The 16,322-nt window shown below is 39.2% G+C and overlaps 2 protein-coding genes and 2 long non-coding RNA genes across 5 annotated transcripts in view; 1 reads left to right on the top strand and 3 right to left on the bottom strand.

Moving 5' to 3' along the window:
• The window catches only part of LOC100689711 (class I histocompatibility antigen, F10 alpha chain), a 102,361-nt gene extending 99,877 nt beyond the window's left edge, over positions 1 to 2,484 (bottom strand). The window contains exon 1 of one of the 2 annotated variants that reach the window (XM_025902030.1): positions 1,946 to 2,484. In XM_025902030.1, the coding sequence (XP_025757815.1) occupies positions 1,946 to 2,000 (55 nt within the window). In that variant the 5' untranslated portion in view covers positions 2,001 to 2,484. The remainder of the gene's footprint in view (positions 1 to 1,945) is intronic. The other variant, XM_013267108.3, reaches the window with a different exon arrangement.
• LOC100711798 (uncharacterized) overlaps positions 1 to 5,725 on the bottom strand; it is a 194,234-nt gene extending 188,509 nt beyond the window's left edge. The window contains exon 1 of the mRNA XM_025902026.1: positions 5,551 to 5,725. Coding sequence (XP_025757811.1) covers positions 5,551 to 5,623 — 73 coding nt within the window. The 5' untranslated portion in view covers positions 5,624 to 5,725. The remainder of the gene's footprint in view (positions 1 to 5,550) is intronic.
• Positions 119 to 1,644, top strand: LOC112843421 (uncharacterized). Its single transcript, XR_003215741.1, has 2 exons — positions 119 to 648; positions 1,082 to 1,644. It is a non-coding gene; the product is annotated as an uncharacterized LOC112843421 (long non-coding RNA).
• A 3,253-nt stretch (positions 5,726 to 8,978) lies between the features above and the next one.
• Positions 8,979 to 13,405, bottom strand: LOC109199845 (uncharacterized). The gene is made up of 5 exons (XR_002060142.2): positions 13,168 to 13,405; positions 11,288 to 11,550; positions 11,029 to 11,194; positions 10,447 to 10,569; positions 8,979 to 10,142 (listed from the first exon to the last, which is right to left on the bottom strand). It is a non-coding gene; the product is annotated as an uncharacterized LOC109199845 (long non-coding RNA).
• Between the last annotated feature and the right edge of the window lie 2,917 nt (positions 13,406 to 16,322).

The following is a 16,322-nucleotide window of genomic DNA, read 5'->3' on the forward strand; positions in this document are numbered from 1 at the left end:
CCCCTTTTTTTGGTATTCCAACTCTGTAACGTGCAACTTCTGTCAGTGCTGTGCTACTGGAAACTGAATTTCCTGGAGGAACCCACCCGAGGGATTAATAAAGTTTTATGTATCCTAATCTAATAAAGAGAAGATAACCTTTATTAGTCCCACACGTGGGAAATTTGTTTTGTCACAGCAGGAAGTGGACAGTACAAAAGTTATATAGCAAAAATTAGAATACAATAAGAATAAAATAATGTACACAACTGTACAGAATAGAATAAAATACTATATACAGTAGAATAAATAGAATAAAATATAATTCTCCTCTGAACGTAAATTTTCTATATAAAAACACTGTTCAGTCAGTTGTTAAAGAAAATAGAGACCGCTGACAACAATGATGATTCCACGCTGAACAAGCACTGGAGTCCAGTCTGTACGTTTAAGTTTACTGGTGACAGTCACAGAACAATATGTCGGATTATAGTAATGAACTAAACCTGAACAAAACTGACACTAAGTCTTAAAAAATATCTAAGAAATTTAAAAAATTTAAAGATGTTATTTTTTGTCTCTTTCAGTTTGGTTACATTTAGTCAACCTGCAGAGCCAGCTTTGATCCACTCAAAGCAGGATGTGTACGCCACCATCAGTCAGCTGCAGGTACTGCAATCTGTTTATATCTTCTTACATCTCACAATCAATGCTCCTATTATTAATGATAACACCCACAATAACACTGAAACCAATAAAAACTCAAAGAAAATATGTTTAAACTTTAAAAACTAAACTGAATTTAAAACTTTAAAAAGAAGAAATGAAACTAGAATAACAGCGAGGGAGTATTTTTCTTGTCTTTGCTTCCTAAATGTAAAAAAAAAAATATGTATAATAAAAATAAATGTAATAAAATGCATCATCACTTGTTGATACAATAATTAAATAGCTTTCCTGAGCATTAGCTGTTCTCCAGGTAAAGAGATTATTTTAATGTTCCTGTTTCTGTGTAAACGTCAAAAACTTCACCTCATAGACCTAAAATAACATCAGCACCACAATAATTAGTTTCATTTAAAAGTTATTCCTTTAATTTCAGCTCTGACCTCAAACCGACAGAGAAGTGTAAAGAGACACGAGTGACGTGTCTCTGTCAGCGTGAACCCCGCCCCACTGCAAACAGAAACAATCTGCAGTGTCTCAGGTGTGTTCACTGAATGTGGGAAAATGTTCTTAATTCAATAAAAGATTTGATTTTCAAATCTCGCACCTGTCACAGGTAAGCAGGAAAACAAGTTGTTTACAGTAAACTCTGAGACGCTTCTGACTGTTCGTCACGTCACAGATATGATAATAATGTGATCAGTCCGGCTCAGCAGCATCAGCTCACACTGACACACCTGCTCTTACCTGCTTACTGAGAACTGAGGTGTGTCAGGACAAGTTTCACAACCGCTGCTAACACGAAGTCCACTGATATAAACCAGAGGACTCTAACCTGTATTATTGCACTAGTTAATCTAAACACACACACACACACACACACACACACAGTTTACAGCCGTGATCTTCAGTCAGCTTTGAAGTTTTCAGGTTTTGAACTCAACACTTTATATGAAACGGTCTGATCTTAAAACACAGCCAAGAATTTAAATGAAAAAATTAAATCAATAAAATGTTCAATATTTGTATGTGTAAGTGTTTCTCTTCGAGCCTCAGCAGGCCCGCGGCAGCAGCTGAACTTGACAAACACCTGGGAGGATTAAAGCGATTTCTTCTTCCCCACTTTCACACATCTAGAGTACAGAGTCACGTCGCGGCACCGAAACACTCAGAAATCTCAGTTTTTACCGATAAATTCAACTAAAATCGTCGTCTGAACTTTTGTTTTTCAACGACGTCACAGTTTTTACTTTCGGTTTGGACCCGCTCCGTTAGCGTCGGTAAAAAAGCGCAAACTCACCGCAGTTTACGGTCAGCACCGTCCCCAGAAGGACGAACACCGCGAACAGGTTCATCGTGACTCCGAATCAGAGCCTCTGCTCGGTAAAAATCTCAGATTTATCCGCTTTTCGTCGGAGCGTCCTCCCCGCGTCCTTCCTGAACTGATCGTCTCTATTTCCTGACTCTGTCTGCTCACTGCTGCATTCACGGCCGCTCGTAAACCACAGACGCCTTCAACTCACGCCCACCTGCTGGCTTGCTTTGTCTTTACGTAACTGACAAAGGCGATAGAGCAGGTACAACCAACGGAGCTCAAACTGTCCCACAAACTGCATTTATTTATTTTATCATAGAGACAGAAGCTTCAGGTTTGAGTGGTCAAATGTCTCCGACTGGAAGGATTTCACAAACCGAAGAAGCCCAGCTGAGTTTTTTAAAGCCGTCCAGACCACCATGACCCGAAGGACCAACAACACGGACACCTTCACCTCAGTGCTCACTGATCAGTCTGAAAAACTCAGCTCAGAGAAACAGGATTCACTTTTTACTCAAAGTCTACCCAGGAAATAAACAATTATTATTATTATTATTATTATAATCTGTGCGTTTTTTCACGTGTTTGTGGTTCTTTAGAATACTTTAAACCTTTTTTTAACTAAAATAATCACTTTTCAGATTTCACACTGTGAGGATTAAAGACTTAAAGAACCAGCTGTGCCTGATGAATGTATTTACATGTTTAAGCTTAGATCAGTGAATGTGTCACAGAGCTTCCTGGTTTCTGCTCCGTGTTTTATTTCCTCATTGCAGCAGTTTGCGTCAGCTGATTCTTCTGTTCTCTCCAAAACATTTCATCTGCGCACATTAAACATGTGTCGGACTCACGGAGGGTTCATGGAGACTTGTTAAACTGTAAGAAATGTTGGAGTAACACAAACAAACTCATACCAGGAAACGGACACTTCTGATGGGCGGGGCTTGTGACTACATAAAAAATAAATCAGTAGCTATAATCTAATAACATTTAATATTAATTACTTTTAGTAACTCATAATTCTGAAATAAATGCGTATTTGTATTTTTTCTGTATTAAAATCATAGTACACACAGTGTGTACTGATATAACACAAGAAATTAGCAAATTAAATTTGATGTTCATAACCAGTGTGTCCATATATATGTGTGTCTCTATGGGATCATTCTGTAACACTAACAACAGGTATTAAAACAAAAAATGAAGAAGAATCAGCTGATGAGTTATTATCTGTCAACCAACACACACACACACACACACACACACAGCTTCTGTCTTTTGGCTGTGGGAGAGGCCTCTATATGAAGAGACTAAAACCTGATGAATAAACTGGCCGATCCATCTATTTATGAAGGTTAAAGGTCAACATGACCTAACAGGAGTCTGAATTATGAGATGGACTAAAAGCTCAAACAGTCAGATGACCAAGTGATGATTAACTGAAAGAATAATAGCCAGACTTTGAGTGTGAGTCAGTGTTCAATTCAATTCAATTCAATTCAATTTTATTTATATAGCGCCAACTCACAACAAAAGTCGCCTCAAGGCGCTTTATATTGTACAATAGATCGCACAATAATAAATACAGAGAAAACCCCAACAATCATATCATATGACCCCCTATGAGCAAGCACTTTGGCGACAGTGGGAAGGAAAAACTCCCTTTTAACAGGAAGAAACCTCCGGCAGAACCAGGCTCAGGGAGGGCGGGCCATCTGCTGCGACCGGTTGGGGTGAGAGAAGAAAAACAGGATCAAGACATGCTGTGGAAGAGAGACAGAAATTAATAACAGATATGATTCGATGCAGAGAGGTCTATTAACACATAGTGAGTGAGAAAGGTGACTGGAAAGGAAAAACTCAATGCATCATGGGAATCCCCGGCAGCCTACGTCTATTGCAGCATAACTAAGGGAGGATTCAGGGTCACCTGGTCCAGCCCTAACTATATGCTTTAGCAAAAAGGAAAGTTTGAAGCCTAATCTTGAAAGTAGAGATAGTGTCTGTCTCCTGAATCCAAACTGGAAGCTGGTTCCACAGAAGAGGGGCCTGAAAACTGAAGGCTCTGCCTCCCATTCTACTTTTAAATACTCTAGGAACAACAAGTAGGCCTGCAGTGTGAGAGCGAAGTGCTCTAATAGGGTGATATGGTACTACAAGGTCATTAAGATAAGATGGGGCCTGATTATTTAAGACCTTGTATGTGAGGAGCAGGATTTTGAATTCTGGATTTAACAGGAAGCCAATGAAGGGAAGCCAAAACAGGAGAAATCTGCTCTCTCTTTCTAGTCCCTGTCAGGACTCTTGCTGCAGCATTTTGGATCAGCTGAAGACTTTTCAGGGAGTTTTTAGGACATCCTGATAATAAAGAATTACAGTAGTCCAGCCTGGAAGTAATGAAGGCATGAACTAGTTTTTCAGCGTCACTCTGAGACAGGATATTTCTAATTTTAGAGATGTTGTGCAGATGGAAGAAAGCAGTCTTACATATTTGTTTAATATGTGCGTTGAAGGACATGTCCTGGTCAAAAATGACTCCAAGGTTCCTCACAGTGTTACTGGAGGCCAAGGTAATGCCATCCAGAGTAAGAATCTGCTTAGATACCATATTTCTAAGATTTTCAGGGCCGAGTACAATAACCTCAGTTTGATCTGAATTAAGAAGCAGAAAGTTAGCGGCCATCCAGGTCTTTATGTCTTTAAGACATTCCTGCAGTTTAACTAATTGGTGTGTGTTACCTGGCTTCATGGACAGATAGAGCTGCGTGTCATCTGCATAGCAGTGAAAATTTATGCTATGTCTTCTAATGATGCTGCCTAAGGGAAGCATGTATAATGTAAACAGAATTGGTCCTAGCACTGAACCCTGTGGAACACCATAATTGACCTTAGTGTGTGAAGAGGACTCTCCATTTACATGTACAAATTGGAGTCTATTAGATAGATATGATACAAACCACTGCAGTGCAGTACCTGTAATACCTACAGCATGTTCTAATCGCTCTAATAGGATATTATGGTCAACAGTATCGAACGCAGCACTGAGGTCTAGCAGGACAAGCACAGAGATGAGTCCACTGTCAGAGGCCATAAGATCATTTGTAACCTTCACTAAAGCTGTTTCTGTGCTGTGATGAGCTCTGAAACCTGACTGAAACTCTTCAAATAAGCCATTCCTCTGCAGATGATCTGTTTGCTGTTTGACAACTACTCTTTCAAGGATGTTTGATATGAAAGGAAGGTTGGAGATCGGCCTATAATTAGCTAAGACAGCTGGGTCTAGAGATGCTTTTTAAGTAAAGGTTTAACTACAGCCAGCTTGAAGGCCTGTGGTACATAGCCGATTATTAGAGATAGACAGAGTTAAACGAGCTTTGAGCCACAGATGTGTAGAAAAGCCCAGAATCAAGCTCTTATTTATGGTCGCTGGCTCTGAGATGGGATTAAAATGAACACACACTTCGTGTTTCCTAAAATATACATAAAGCATGCAAATGATGAAAATCCAGCAGCTGGTTTATACCAGCCTGTCACCTGAACTGTAAACAGGAAACTAACAGGCAGGCATGTGGTCAATGCGGCCCACTTACCGCCTCCAACCGGGCCCACGCTCACCCACAGGAAGGGCAGAAACAAAAAGATCCAGGTCTGTGTGAAATTCATGATTTGGCAAAAATCTTCAGAGAAACAGAAACCTGCTCAAAACAAGCCCACGGTCCCCGCGGGTTGCTGTGAATATTATTATTGCTGCTGCCTGTAGGGGGCGCTACAGAGGATCAGCTGCCTCCATTTACACCCGCCTTCTTCACAGCAACAGCAGCCAATCAGATAACTAGTCTGCGGTTGCTGGGTAGATTACATGATACAAGGTTAGAGCCGCTGAAGAGTGCGGTGACGTCACAGCATTGAGATATTTGAAGCCGCTGCCAAACTTTTATTTTTATCTTGTAATATGAATCCTGCTGCTGACCTTCACTTCTGTATGTTTGTCCCTCACAAACACTCTAATCACTCAAATCTGCAACGAATAAACAAATAAGGACTTTTTAATAAAGTTTACTTCATGATAAACACGTAAAAACCATTTTAATGCTCTAAAGATGTTTAAATCCAGATGTTGATGACAGAGCACACACTGAAGTGTCTGTTCAACAGTTTATGTCTGAACCTCAGTAATGAATTATTTGTACTCTGAGGAACATTTTAAATGTGCTCCAGGCTGCTGATCAGAGCTGCCTGAGCGCTGCTTGTTGTCAGTGTTACAGTAGTCAGCTACATGATCATATGTGAGGCTGACTTTATGGAAATTCACTTTCATATCTGAGCGTCTTCATCAGAATCTAAGAGTTCCTAATGTCACTTCACTCTCTTTTTGCTTCTTTCACTCTGTGACAGACCTCTCTCTCTCTCACTCTCTCTCTCTGTGTGGTGGAAAAAGGGTTAAATTTCTAAATATGATTCAGACCTGCCGATCCTCATGTACTACAGATATTTCAGAACAACAGTGTTGTTTCATTGGCTTCCTGTTAAATCCAGAATTCAAAATTCTGCTCCTCACATACAAGGTCTTAAATAATCAGGCCCCATCTTATCTTAATGACCTTGTAGTACCATATCACCCTATTAGAGCACTTCGCTCTCACACTGCAGGCTTACTTGTTGTTCCTAGAGTATTTAAAAGTAGAATGGGAGGCAGAGCCTTCAGTTTTCAGGCCCCTCTTCTGTGGAACCAGCTTCCAGTTTGGATTCAGGAGACAGACACTATCTCTACTTTCAAGATTAGGCTTCAAACTTTCCTTTTTGCTAAAGCATATAGTTAGGGCTGGACCAGGTGACCCTGAATCCTCCCTTAGTTATGCTGCAATAGACGTAGGCTGCCGGAGATTCCCATGATGCATTGAGTTTTTCCTTTCCAGTCACCTTTCTCACTCACTATGTGTTAGAGATGGACCGATCCGATATTACGTATTGGTATCGGTTCGATACTGACCTAAATTACTGGATCAGATATCGGAGAGAAATAAAAAATGTAATCCGATCCATTAAATATCAAAAAAACACCTCACAAAACTTGCGACACGGCGTAACTCAGCTCATAACCGTAGCACGTCGGAGCAGTGTGCATCAGGTGATAGAGCAGCTGTGTGTATTTGTAGCCTCGCTAGCAAACCAGCATTTCATCTCCGAGGAAGTTATCCCAGAGAGAAGTAAAGCAAGTGTGTAAGTTCATCTCTGAATGTTTGTAAAGCATTCCCATGTTAAGCTTAACAACCGATATATGGAGCGACTGCCTCTCTCTCTCTCTCTCCTGCTGCTACTTCAATCGTGAAACTGCTTAATGATCAGCCGATCGGCTTTTCTGTCGCGAGTCCGTCTCTCTTCTTTGTTTTTGGCCCACTTTGCACCAGAAAGAGGAAACCAGCGGCTGAACAACAGCAGCACGTTTAAGCTTGATAAGCTGTTGTTAGAATTTATTTAATATTAGCAAAGTTTAGCCAGGGGGGCCGATAGGGCATGAACAGGGAAAAGGGGGCACAAAGACATACTTTTCTTTCTTATTCTCATTTAAAATGTCTCGCTTTTAATAAATAATTATCTGAATCTTACACCCAAAGTTTTAATCTGATGTAAAATGTATAGAAGTCCATTACTGTATATAGTAACTGTTAAGTCTAATATACCCTAGTAAGCTATAGTACTTTTTCCTTTGGGAAGATACCATCTGTGCCAGGGGTCCCCAATCTCAGTCCACGAGGGCCGGTGTCCCTGCAGGTTTTAGATCTCACCCTGGGTCAACACACCTGAATCACATGATTAGCTCATTACCAGGCCTCTGGAGAACTTCAAGACATGTTGAGAAGGTAATTTATCCATTTAAATCAGCTGTGATGGATCAAAGACACATCTAAAACCTGCAGGGACACCGGCCCTCGTGGACTGAGATTGGGGACCCGTGATCTGTGCAGTCTGCAATTCTGTTGAAGAAAGATGTTGAATCTATTTAATTATTGTTGAAAAATAATTTAATTCTGTGCATATTTTTTCACCCTGCATCAAATTAAAGTTGATTACATCGATTAAGCATCATGAGGTGGAGGGTGGGGGGTGGTTCCCTATTTTTTTTTGCTGGGAGTTTGCAACCCTATTAGTTAGGTTGCTTAATATTTCTGCTAAGTACTCTTTAAAATACCAGAATAGGGAGGATGGTGCAGGTTTAAGTTAGGTTTTAAGTTAGGTAAGGTTTATTATTGATGCCAGGTCTCTCTTGGAAATGAGATTTTAAATCTCAATGAGATTTTTACCTGAATAAATAAAGGACTAAATTAGATTGATCAGTGTTGCTGAACTATGAAATATTTTGGGTGCAGTGTATTTTTTTACACACAGATATAACAGAATAGCTTTAGTGTTGTTGTTTATTTAAACTTAAGTATGAACTTACAAAATGCAGCAAGATATAAAAAAAAACAGTTTTATTGATTAAAAAACACACAATATCGGATTCATATCGGTATCGGCAGATATCCAAATTTATGATATCGGTATCGGTATCGGACATAAAAAAGTGGTATCGTGCCATCTCTACACAGCAAAATCGCCAGTGTCAAATTGACACTGTGAGTGTTAAATTTAACACTAGAAAAGTGTCTATATGTGTCCACTCTTTTGAGTGTTAAATTAACACTTTTCAAAGTGTTATATTTTTAACAATGAGCTAGTGTTATTTTAACACTGCACAGAGTTAAAGATTAACACTGAGTTACACTGACCAGTGTCAAAAATATTCTACACTGGTGTTAAGTGTTAAAAAATTAACACCGAATAGTGTTGGTAGTACTTTACACTAGCCCTGGTGTTTAAAAATTCAACACTGAATAGTGTTAATTTTCTAACACTAACACTAGTGTCAGTCAAATCATTAATACCACCAGATTACAATAAACTCCCATTAATCTCTGATATCTCTACTGCTACAATTAACCCCTAACATCTACCCATTACAAAGAAATACAAGACATTAACGTTCCAAAATACTTTGTATTCTGATACACCACAAATAAACAAGTTATACAAAATTACAGTATGGGACAATGTACATTTTGTCATCAGTGCCATTTGAAAATTGCCTATCATAAGGTCTGTAGTACACCAGATCATCTACAGAGATCAGTGCAAAGACATCTAATCCATCCTCAATAACAAATGCATTTAAGTGCTCATTGAAATATACTGTTGAAGTCTTACAAGTTAGAAGATAAGCATTGCAATCTAACAATTATATTGACAATCTTACTGAACAAAGGCATCTCATTTTCAACACCAGAACAAACATACATCCCAACTTGATATCTGTATCATGGTATCAGTTGACAAACAGTCAACAACAGATTGTTTTGCATGTGCATGGATGTCATTAACCAGTTCCTCCAATGAAACAACTAAACACTGCACAGTACTTTCAGGAACTCCTGATGATTGTACCTGAGCAATAACAGAGCTGCACATGTTCAGTATTTGCCTTTTTTCAACTGGAACCTGTGTAGTAATTGTCATGGGATGAGCCACATTTACAGGCTGTGAAACAGAGGTTCCATCGTTAGGTACAGGCTCAAAAGTATTGATGACCTCAGAGTGAAGACAGTCTCCATGTGCTCGGAGTAAGTGCTGCTTGTAATCAGAGTACGTGCGAAAGATAAATGAACATCCAGGCTCTCCACAGGTCAAACGTAAAAACCTTCCTGGGTACAAACCATGCTGGAACTTCAAATGTCTAAATAACACTGAGCAACTTGTGTGGTGTATCTTGCAAATGTAAGAGATGAACATTTCCAGTCAAAGTGCTGAATAGTGGATATCTTTAAACTGTACAATGAAGACTTCCTCTTGTTTCCCTGACCCGAGGACTCTCCTTCACACTGCCAACATCAATGCCATACACGGTGGTCTGGATGAATGTGTAGAAGTTGTTCAATGCCTTGTCAAAGGACACGGCAAATAAAAAATGTGCCTTGAAAAGTTTTGCCTTGTCAAAACCTGCAACTCCCATCTGTGTCACACAGGGAATGACCTTTTGATCTAGGATAATGTAGAAACTCTGGATGATGTTCTTTCTTTCTCCAACACACAGGACGAATGGCTGAGTGGGGCCAGCCTTAAGAAAAGCCTCCGTGCTACCTCTCACCTGAGGGAGAGAACGAAACCAAGTGATTCACATTAAACAAAATTGGTAATCTGATGTTGAGGCATAGCTGCCTGAAATTATGACAATATTAAAATGTTTCACTCCGCGCGCACAATTATTTTTGTTTCAATGTGTACATTTAGTTTTAATAGAAACAATAACATGTCAGTCCTGCAACACCAAGCCTGTCTGCGACAGATACATCTGCTGCACGTTGGATCACCTTGCCATCTTAAAATATCAGCCCTTGATAATTTGCATCTGTTCTCATCAAAAGAGAAATATACAGTTCTAAAAATCATACCTTGATGAATTTCATTAGGTGGTGAGCAGCATCTGATGTGCTAATCTTTGAAGACTTCCCTCCCTTAGATGTTGGAGGTACAAGTGAAGCAGCAAAAGCTGGCAGCCGCCTCGCAGTCCCAAACTACAGAATAGGAATTAAGATCATCACAATTACTGTCATTTAAAGGACCACAGCAGTCATTTTTTCCACGTTATGTAATACCATGATGACATTTTAGACACCCGATAATTTTTCAAATAAGGCAGTTTTCCAGTGCCTTGGTATATAAATTTCTTTCTAGAGACTTAAAATCTTCTGGCCACCACGTGAAGTACATATCGAGTCATAACAATGGTAAGATTACGTAACTTTTTTTGTGCTCAAACTACATTAAATGTCATTTCAGGTTTAACATGTTTGTAAGCTTGTTTTCATACCATACACAAATGAACAGAAACCCAATGTGATTTAGAAAATGGACAGCTGTATTCCAATTTGTAGTAAAGGTTTACCGGTATGGTCCAGTGATATATTGCGTTGTGGGAATTAAGCAAATGCTGTAAAGGCATGCAAAATCTACCATTTCCAACTTACACTTACCACCCTCGTCAGAGTAACGCTGTGCAGAAATGAGCAGCTCATCCAATTCTGTACTCTAAAACAGATTTTTGCAATCTTTGATGATCCTTGGCTTGGTTGGCCACTTTGCAAGGAACTTAGCAGACACTTCCTCCCCAACAAACAGCATTGTGAAGTCTTGGTCAACCTTAAACACAAAGTGTAACAACAGAAACGACACATTAACAAGAAAACAAACAAAGGAACCACAAACCTGTCACTAAATCATTTTATGTCTTACCAAGCCAGGTGTATACAGAAATCTTGGGAAAAGGTCCAGGACAGTAGAAGCTGTGGCAGGTTCTTGAACCACTTTTTGCCTATGTTGAAATGTCACCTTCATGTTGTCTTTGACATGTTTCATGTCAGTTGAGTGCCTCTTCCTTGCATTCATCACCTGACAACAGCCTCACATTTGAACACAGGTTGCGAGGAGTCTTGGGGCTGTCTTGAAAAGCTGACTTTGATTTCTTCATCTCTTGTCAGGAACCAGCATATCACCACCTTCCAAGAGTAGAATAAGGTCAAGCATATAACACCATTTCTTTGCAAAATATCTAGCATGTCTAGTCCCTTTAGACTGAGCTAAAATTCATTTTGTTAAGAAAAAACATCCTTGGTCCATCTTTAAGTAGTACAAGCTGTGTAACATGACTGCAATACAGTATTCTCTCAATTATCGCAGGGGTCAGTAGAAACCATATTTCTATTTTATTATATATTTTAAGCCATAAAAACCCTCCCCACTCTCTAACAAACCCTAATATAACCCTGTTATTCATTTTTAGACTAGAAAATGCTTAATTTACCATGAAAAAATTTTAATCTAAAAAAAAGAAAAATACCCTACTGGCTACAGAAATGCGCACTATAATGAAATTCCCATAATTTACAAGATGTAGGGGCCATTATAGTGTAAAAATACTCTCAGGTTACCCTTAAGCATCCTAGTTCACCTAAGGCAGGGTCTCAAACTTAAATGAGCTGTGATCTCATTGGAGGGCCACTTCAGTGTTCAAGAAGTAAAAAAAACAGAAACCACAAAGAAAACACCCACAAATATTCCTGACAATGTAGCGTTTGGTTTGTTTGTTTTTAAATTTCAAATATTGTATAACAAGACAAAACTGCAAATATGAACGCATTTCCCCCCCTCTCACTCTTAACTAACCGATGCCTTTAATTGAACTACCAAATGAACACAATGGTCCTCTCTTTCTGGTCAGACACTTTGCAGCACTTCTGCTGTAATTTTGTTCATATTTAACAAAATAAAAATGCAGAAATAAGTGTACACATTAGTTTTTGACTCTCACTGAACTAACAAAGCCAATCCCTCCACATGCTTGTACTCTCTTGTTACCTCGGCCAGGTCCGCGGCTCTGAACCGTGGTAAAGAGACCTCTGGCTAATACGTCGGGTTGTCGGGCTTGTAGCTTTACTGTCAGCGAACACAGTGTACAGTCGAGTCTTAACAGCTTTCTTACAACCAGGCACTCCTTTTGGCGGCAGTGGTTATTATTATATTTACATGCTTTCTTCTTCCATTTCTCCTCGGTAACAGCTCCTACTTTCTCCCTCTCTCGCGCTCAAACACACAACGTTCTCCCTACAGCACGGACTACACTGCCCATGAGGGCCTGTAACACTCTGCCCTTATTGCCTTCATATTAAATCATTTTTGGTTAATGACCAAAAAAAAAGTCACTTCAAGGGCCAAATTGCATTATACTTCTTCACCTCAATATACAGGCCGCAAGAAGGGGTGACGTGGGCCGCAAGTGGCCTCTGGGCCTGGAGTTTGAGACCACTGACCCTAAGGCTTTGGCAGTTTAATTAAAAAATAAATAAAAGGCATTTAATAAAAACTGTGACATATATTAAGTAATATTCATTACAGTCTGCCAATAGCCAGATTATGCTAAATGAATATTAGGAAAGTAACTGGTACTTTGCAGAGTTCTAGCTAGCAGTAGCCCAGCTAAACAAAAAACAGTTAAAATTCAAATATGACACTTAAAGATGATGTATTTTGATATAAATACTATTTTTTTTACTAGTTATCATGTTACTTGTTCTAACATCAATCTAAAACTTAATATTTAACCGAATAAAACTTACCGCAGCAGCAAGAAAAAATGGCGACCGAAGATTCTGAAATGCGAAGCTCCACAGGAAATGAAGGTGTGGTCTAATTTAACACCCACAGTGTTAAAATGCAGTAACGACTAAAATCGACACCAACACTTTTCAGGAATCAACTCCCGATGTGTTATTTTAACTCGATTAAGTGTTGAACTAACTCGGAACTCTGTTGAATTCTACTAACACTGAAAAATCAACACTGGCATTTTTGCTGTGTACTATGTGTTAATAGACCTCTCTGCATTGAATCATATCTGTTATTAATCTCTGTCTCTCTTCCACAGCATGTCTTTATCCTGTCTTCCTTCCTCACCCCAACCAATCACAGAAGATGGCCCCGCCCCTCCCTGAGCCTGGTTCTGCTGGAGGTTTCTTCCTGTTAAAAGGGAGTTTTTCCTTCCCACTGTCGCCAAAGTGCTTGCTCATAGGGTGTTGTTTGTCTTGGTTTTCTCTGTCAGGTCCTTACAGTATAAAACACCTTGAGGCATTTGTTGTTCTGGCAATATCGGAAGGAAATTGATTTAAATTGAAAAATATTTGATACATGAGGCTCAAATTTCACAACATTCATTATATTTGTTCAAACCTCAGATTATACAATCTTTGTGTAAATCAGAGATGGTTGTGCAGAAAATGATCGATTGCTGATTACAGACATGAAATGGCCCAAAATAGAAAACTGCTGCAGACTGTTTGGTAGTTAATTTGCAGATGAAAATTTCTTTTAGTTATGGCAGATTCATCAAAGACTCACAGACAATGTTCATAACTGTTTGAGTGTTGCTACAAATAACAGTGTCTCTGTGTGTGTAGGCAGCAGCTATGAATGTGAGAGGTTGTAGAGTAAAAACCAAAAAGGTACAGAAAAAAAATGTAAGTTATAGTTTGTTTTTTTTAAATTTTCACCTTTTTTTACACCCTTTAAAATTTACTGTTGCAGAAAAATCTTCACAAATGTGAAGATCCACAACTCTAAGGACAACCTCTCAAATCAGTGGCTACAAGTGCTCAACTGCGCCCCCTAGAGGCACAAAATCAACCATTCTGGGCTTTGACTTTGACAAACATCAGTTTCAATCTGACCTCACTTCACTGCAAGTGTTTTTCTCTGCAGAAAGTCTGTTGTGGTGTCATGAAACAGTGTCTGCTGAACAAGCACGGCCATCAGTCTTTGTCTCCATCCAGCAAACAAAACAGGAAATCTTCACGACTGCTGCAAGACTCTCATCGAGGTTGATGCTGATCGCTGTTAATGTTTGAGTGTAAAGAGACAGATTTCCAAAGGCTGACGTTTCTTACAGGATTTAGTTTTCAGTGTTGTGTTAAATATCACAGCTTGCTGTTAAAATAAGGTAAAATTAGATTTGCAGCTCTGTAAACACAAACTCTTAAATAACTTTGTTCTAACAGTTTGATGTTTGAGTGCTGAGCCTCCGTGTGCTGTAAACACATCTTTAATTTGTCTTTAGTCTCAAGTTTGATCTAAAACTAGTCTCTGTGTTTTTTTTATTAAGAACATATGATCAGTAACAAAGGTTAACATCTGGTAAATCTTCACAGCTGTTCATTCTATTTTAAGATAAAGTCAATAAATAAAGGATAAAACTACCATAACCGCCTGCCCCCACAATGTATACAGTTAAATTCACTTCAACAGTTCCAATTAACACAAACATTTAGGAGGTGAAACAAAGTAAAATAGAATAAAAATAAATAAGTAAAATCTTTAGACAAACCAGAAGAGTGTAGTACTGATCAGTCCCTGAAGTCCAGGCATGTTAGAAAATTCAAAAAGGGGAGTCCACGCCCACTCAGACTGTTAATTTCCCCGTACTGAAGCATCCAGATCTTAGGATCAGAGTCCAAATGAGATCCACACACCTCAGAGGTTATTGTGACGTTTCAGTAGGACTGTAACTGTACACAACTCCAAAGCACATGAACAAGATCCCCAACAGACATTTTACAGGTTTGGCACCATCTCTCTGTTTACTCAGTCTATGTGGAGTGCAGTATGTTTGGTGGATAATATCAAATTGGATTTGTCTGTGTTGAGTGCATACTGATCCTGTCTGAGATGAATTTAACAACCTGCTCCAGTGATCGTCTTCATATGTGCAGTTTAGGTCTAATACCTGTTTTGACTTTTTTGAACAATTATCATAGGCCAGTAAACTGTTAGTGGTAATTTTAAAAACACAGTAAAGCTTTTTGTTGAGCTGTGTTTGGTATCTAACAAGAAAGTTTCAAGTATCGTTTCCTCTGGTATATTTGGGAATGTCCCTAATGTTTGGCCCCTGACCTAATGTCTAATCTGCAGGTTTTTAAAAAGATTATGTCTGTGTAGACCAGAGATCAGATAGTTGTCTGAAGCTAGCAAACAGATTATTGGCATACAGGTCTCCAGCTGATCTTATGTCTTTCCTCGCCCAGGTTTCTAACACACCACCTGCTAAAGCTGCAGGAATACTGGGGTTGTCATTAAGTAGTGTGTTGACTAACAGCTGTAGGCCCAAGGCAGCGTGTGACTGCTGACATGCATCATCGAAGCTAAAATAAGGGTTTGAGGTTAATGTGGTGAACTGCCTTTTAGAACTGAGATAGGGAGTAAGTGCAAATGGTTGGATTTAAGTTCCTGTTGCTCAAATCTCTGCAAGAAATGTCAGTGTGCTGTTGGTTCCTTTTTTCATAGTCTGTGGAGCTGTCCAGTTAGCCTACAGTTTTGGAGATCACTCATAGACAAGCTATGCATTATATTTAATTGCTGACTGCATTTGGGTCCAAGGACTTGCTTGTTAGGACTAAATGATGAGCTACCTGCCGACTTCCGCAGCAAAGATCTCCTTCACATGTTATTACACTACGCTCGAAAGTGCATTATGGTGCTGTGGATTTCTGATAAGGCTCTGTGGTCGCCAATTTTTGAAGCCATCCTGATAACCTTCTTCCACCAACGATGTGGAGATCCAAATCCAATTAAAATCAAGATACTCAAAAAGATGCTCTGGAAAAGAGTAGAATTCTCAGAACAGAGTTTAATACACTGAATCATATGAACAGCAGGAAAAATACATACAGACATTTAGCAAGAAAATTACAAAGCAGAAAGCAAGCAAAGCAAAACCCCGGGG

Source organism: Oreochromis niloticus, linkage group LG22 (genome assembly GCF_001858045.2).
Source record: "Oreochromis niloticus isolate F11D_XX linkage group LG22, O_niloticus_UMD_NMBU, whole genome shotgun sequence".
NCBI classification, from domain to species: domain Eukaryota; kingdom Metazoa; phylum Chordata; class Actinopteri; order Cichliformes; family Cichlidae; genus Oreochromis; species Oreochromis niloticus.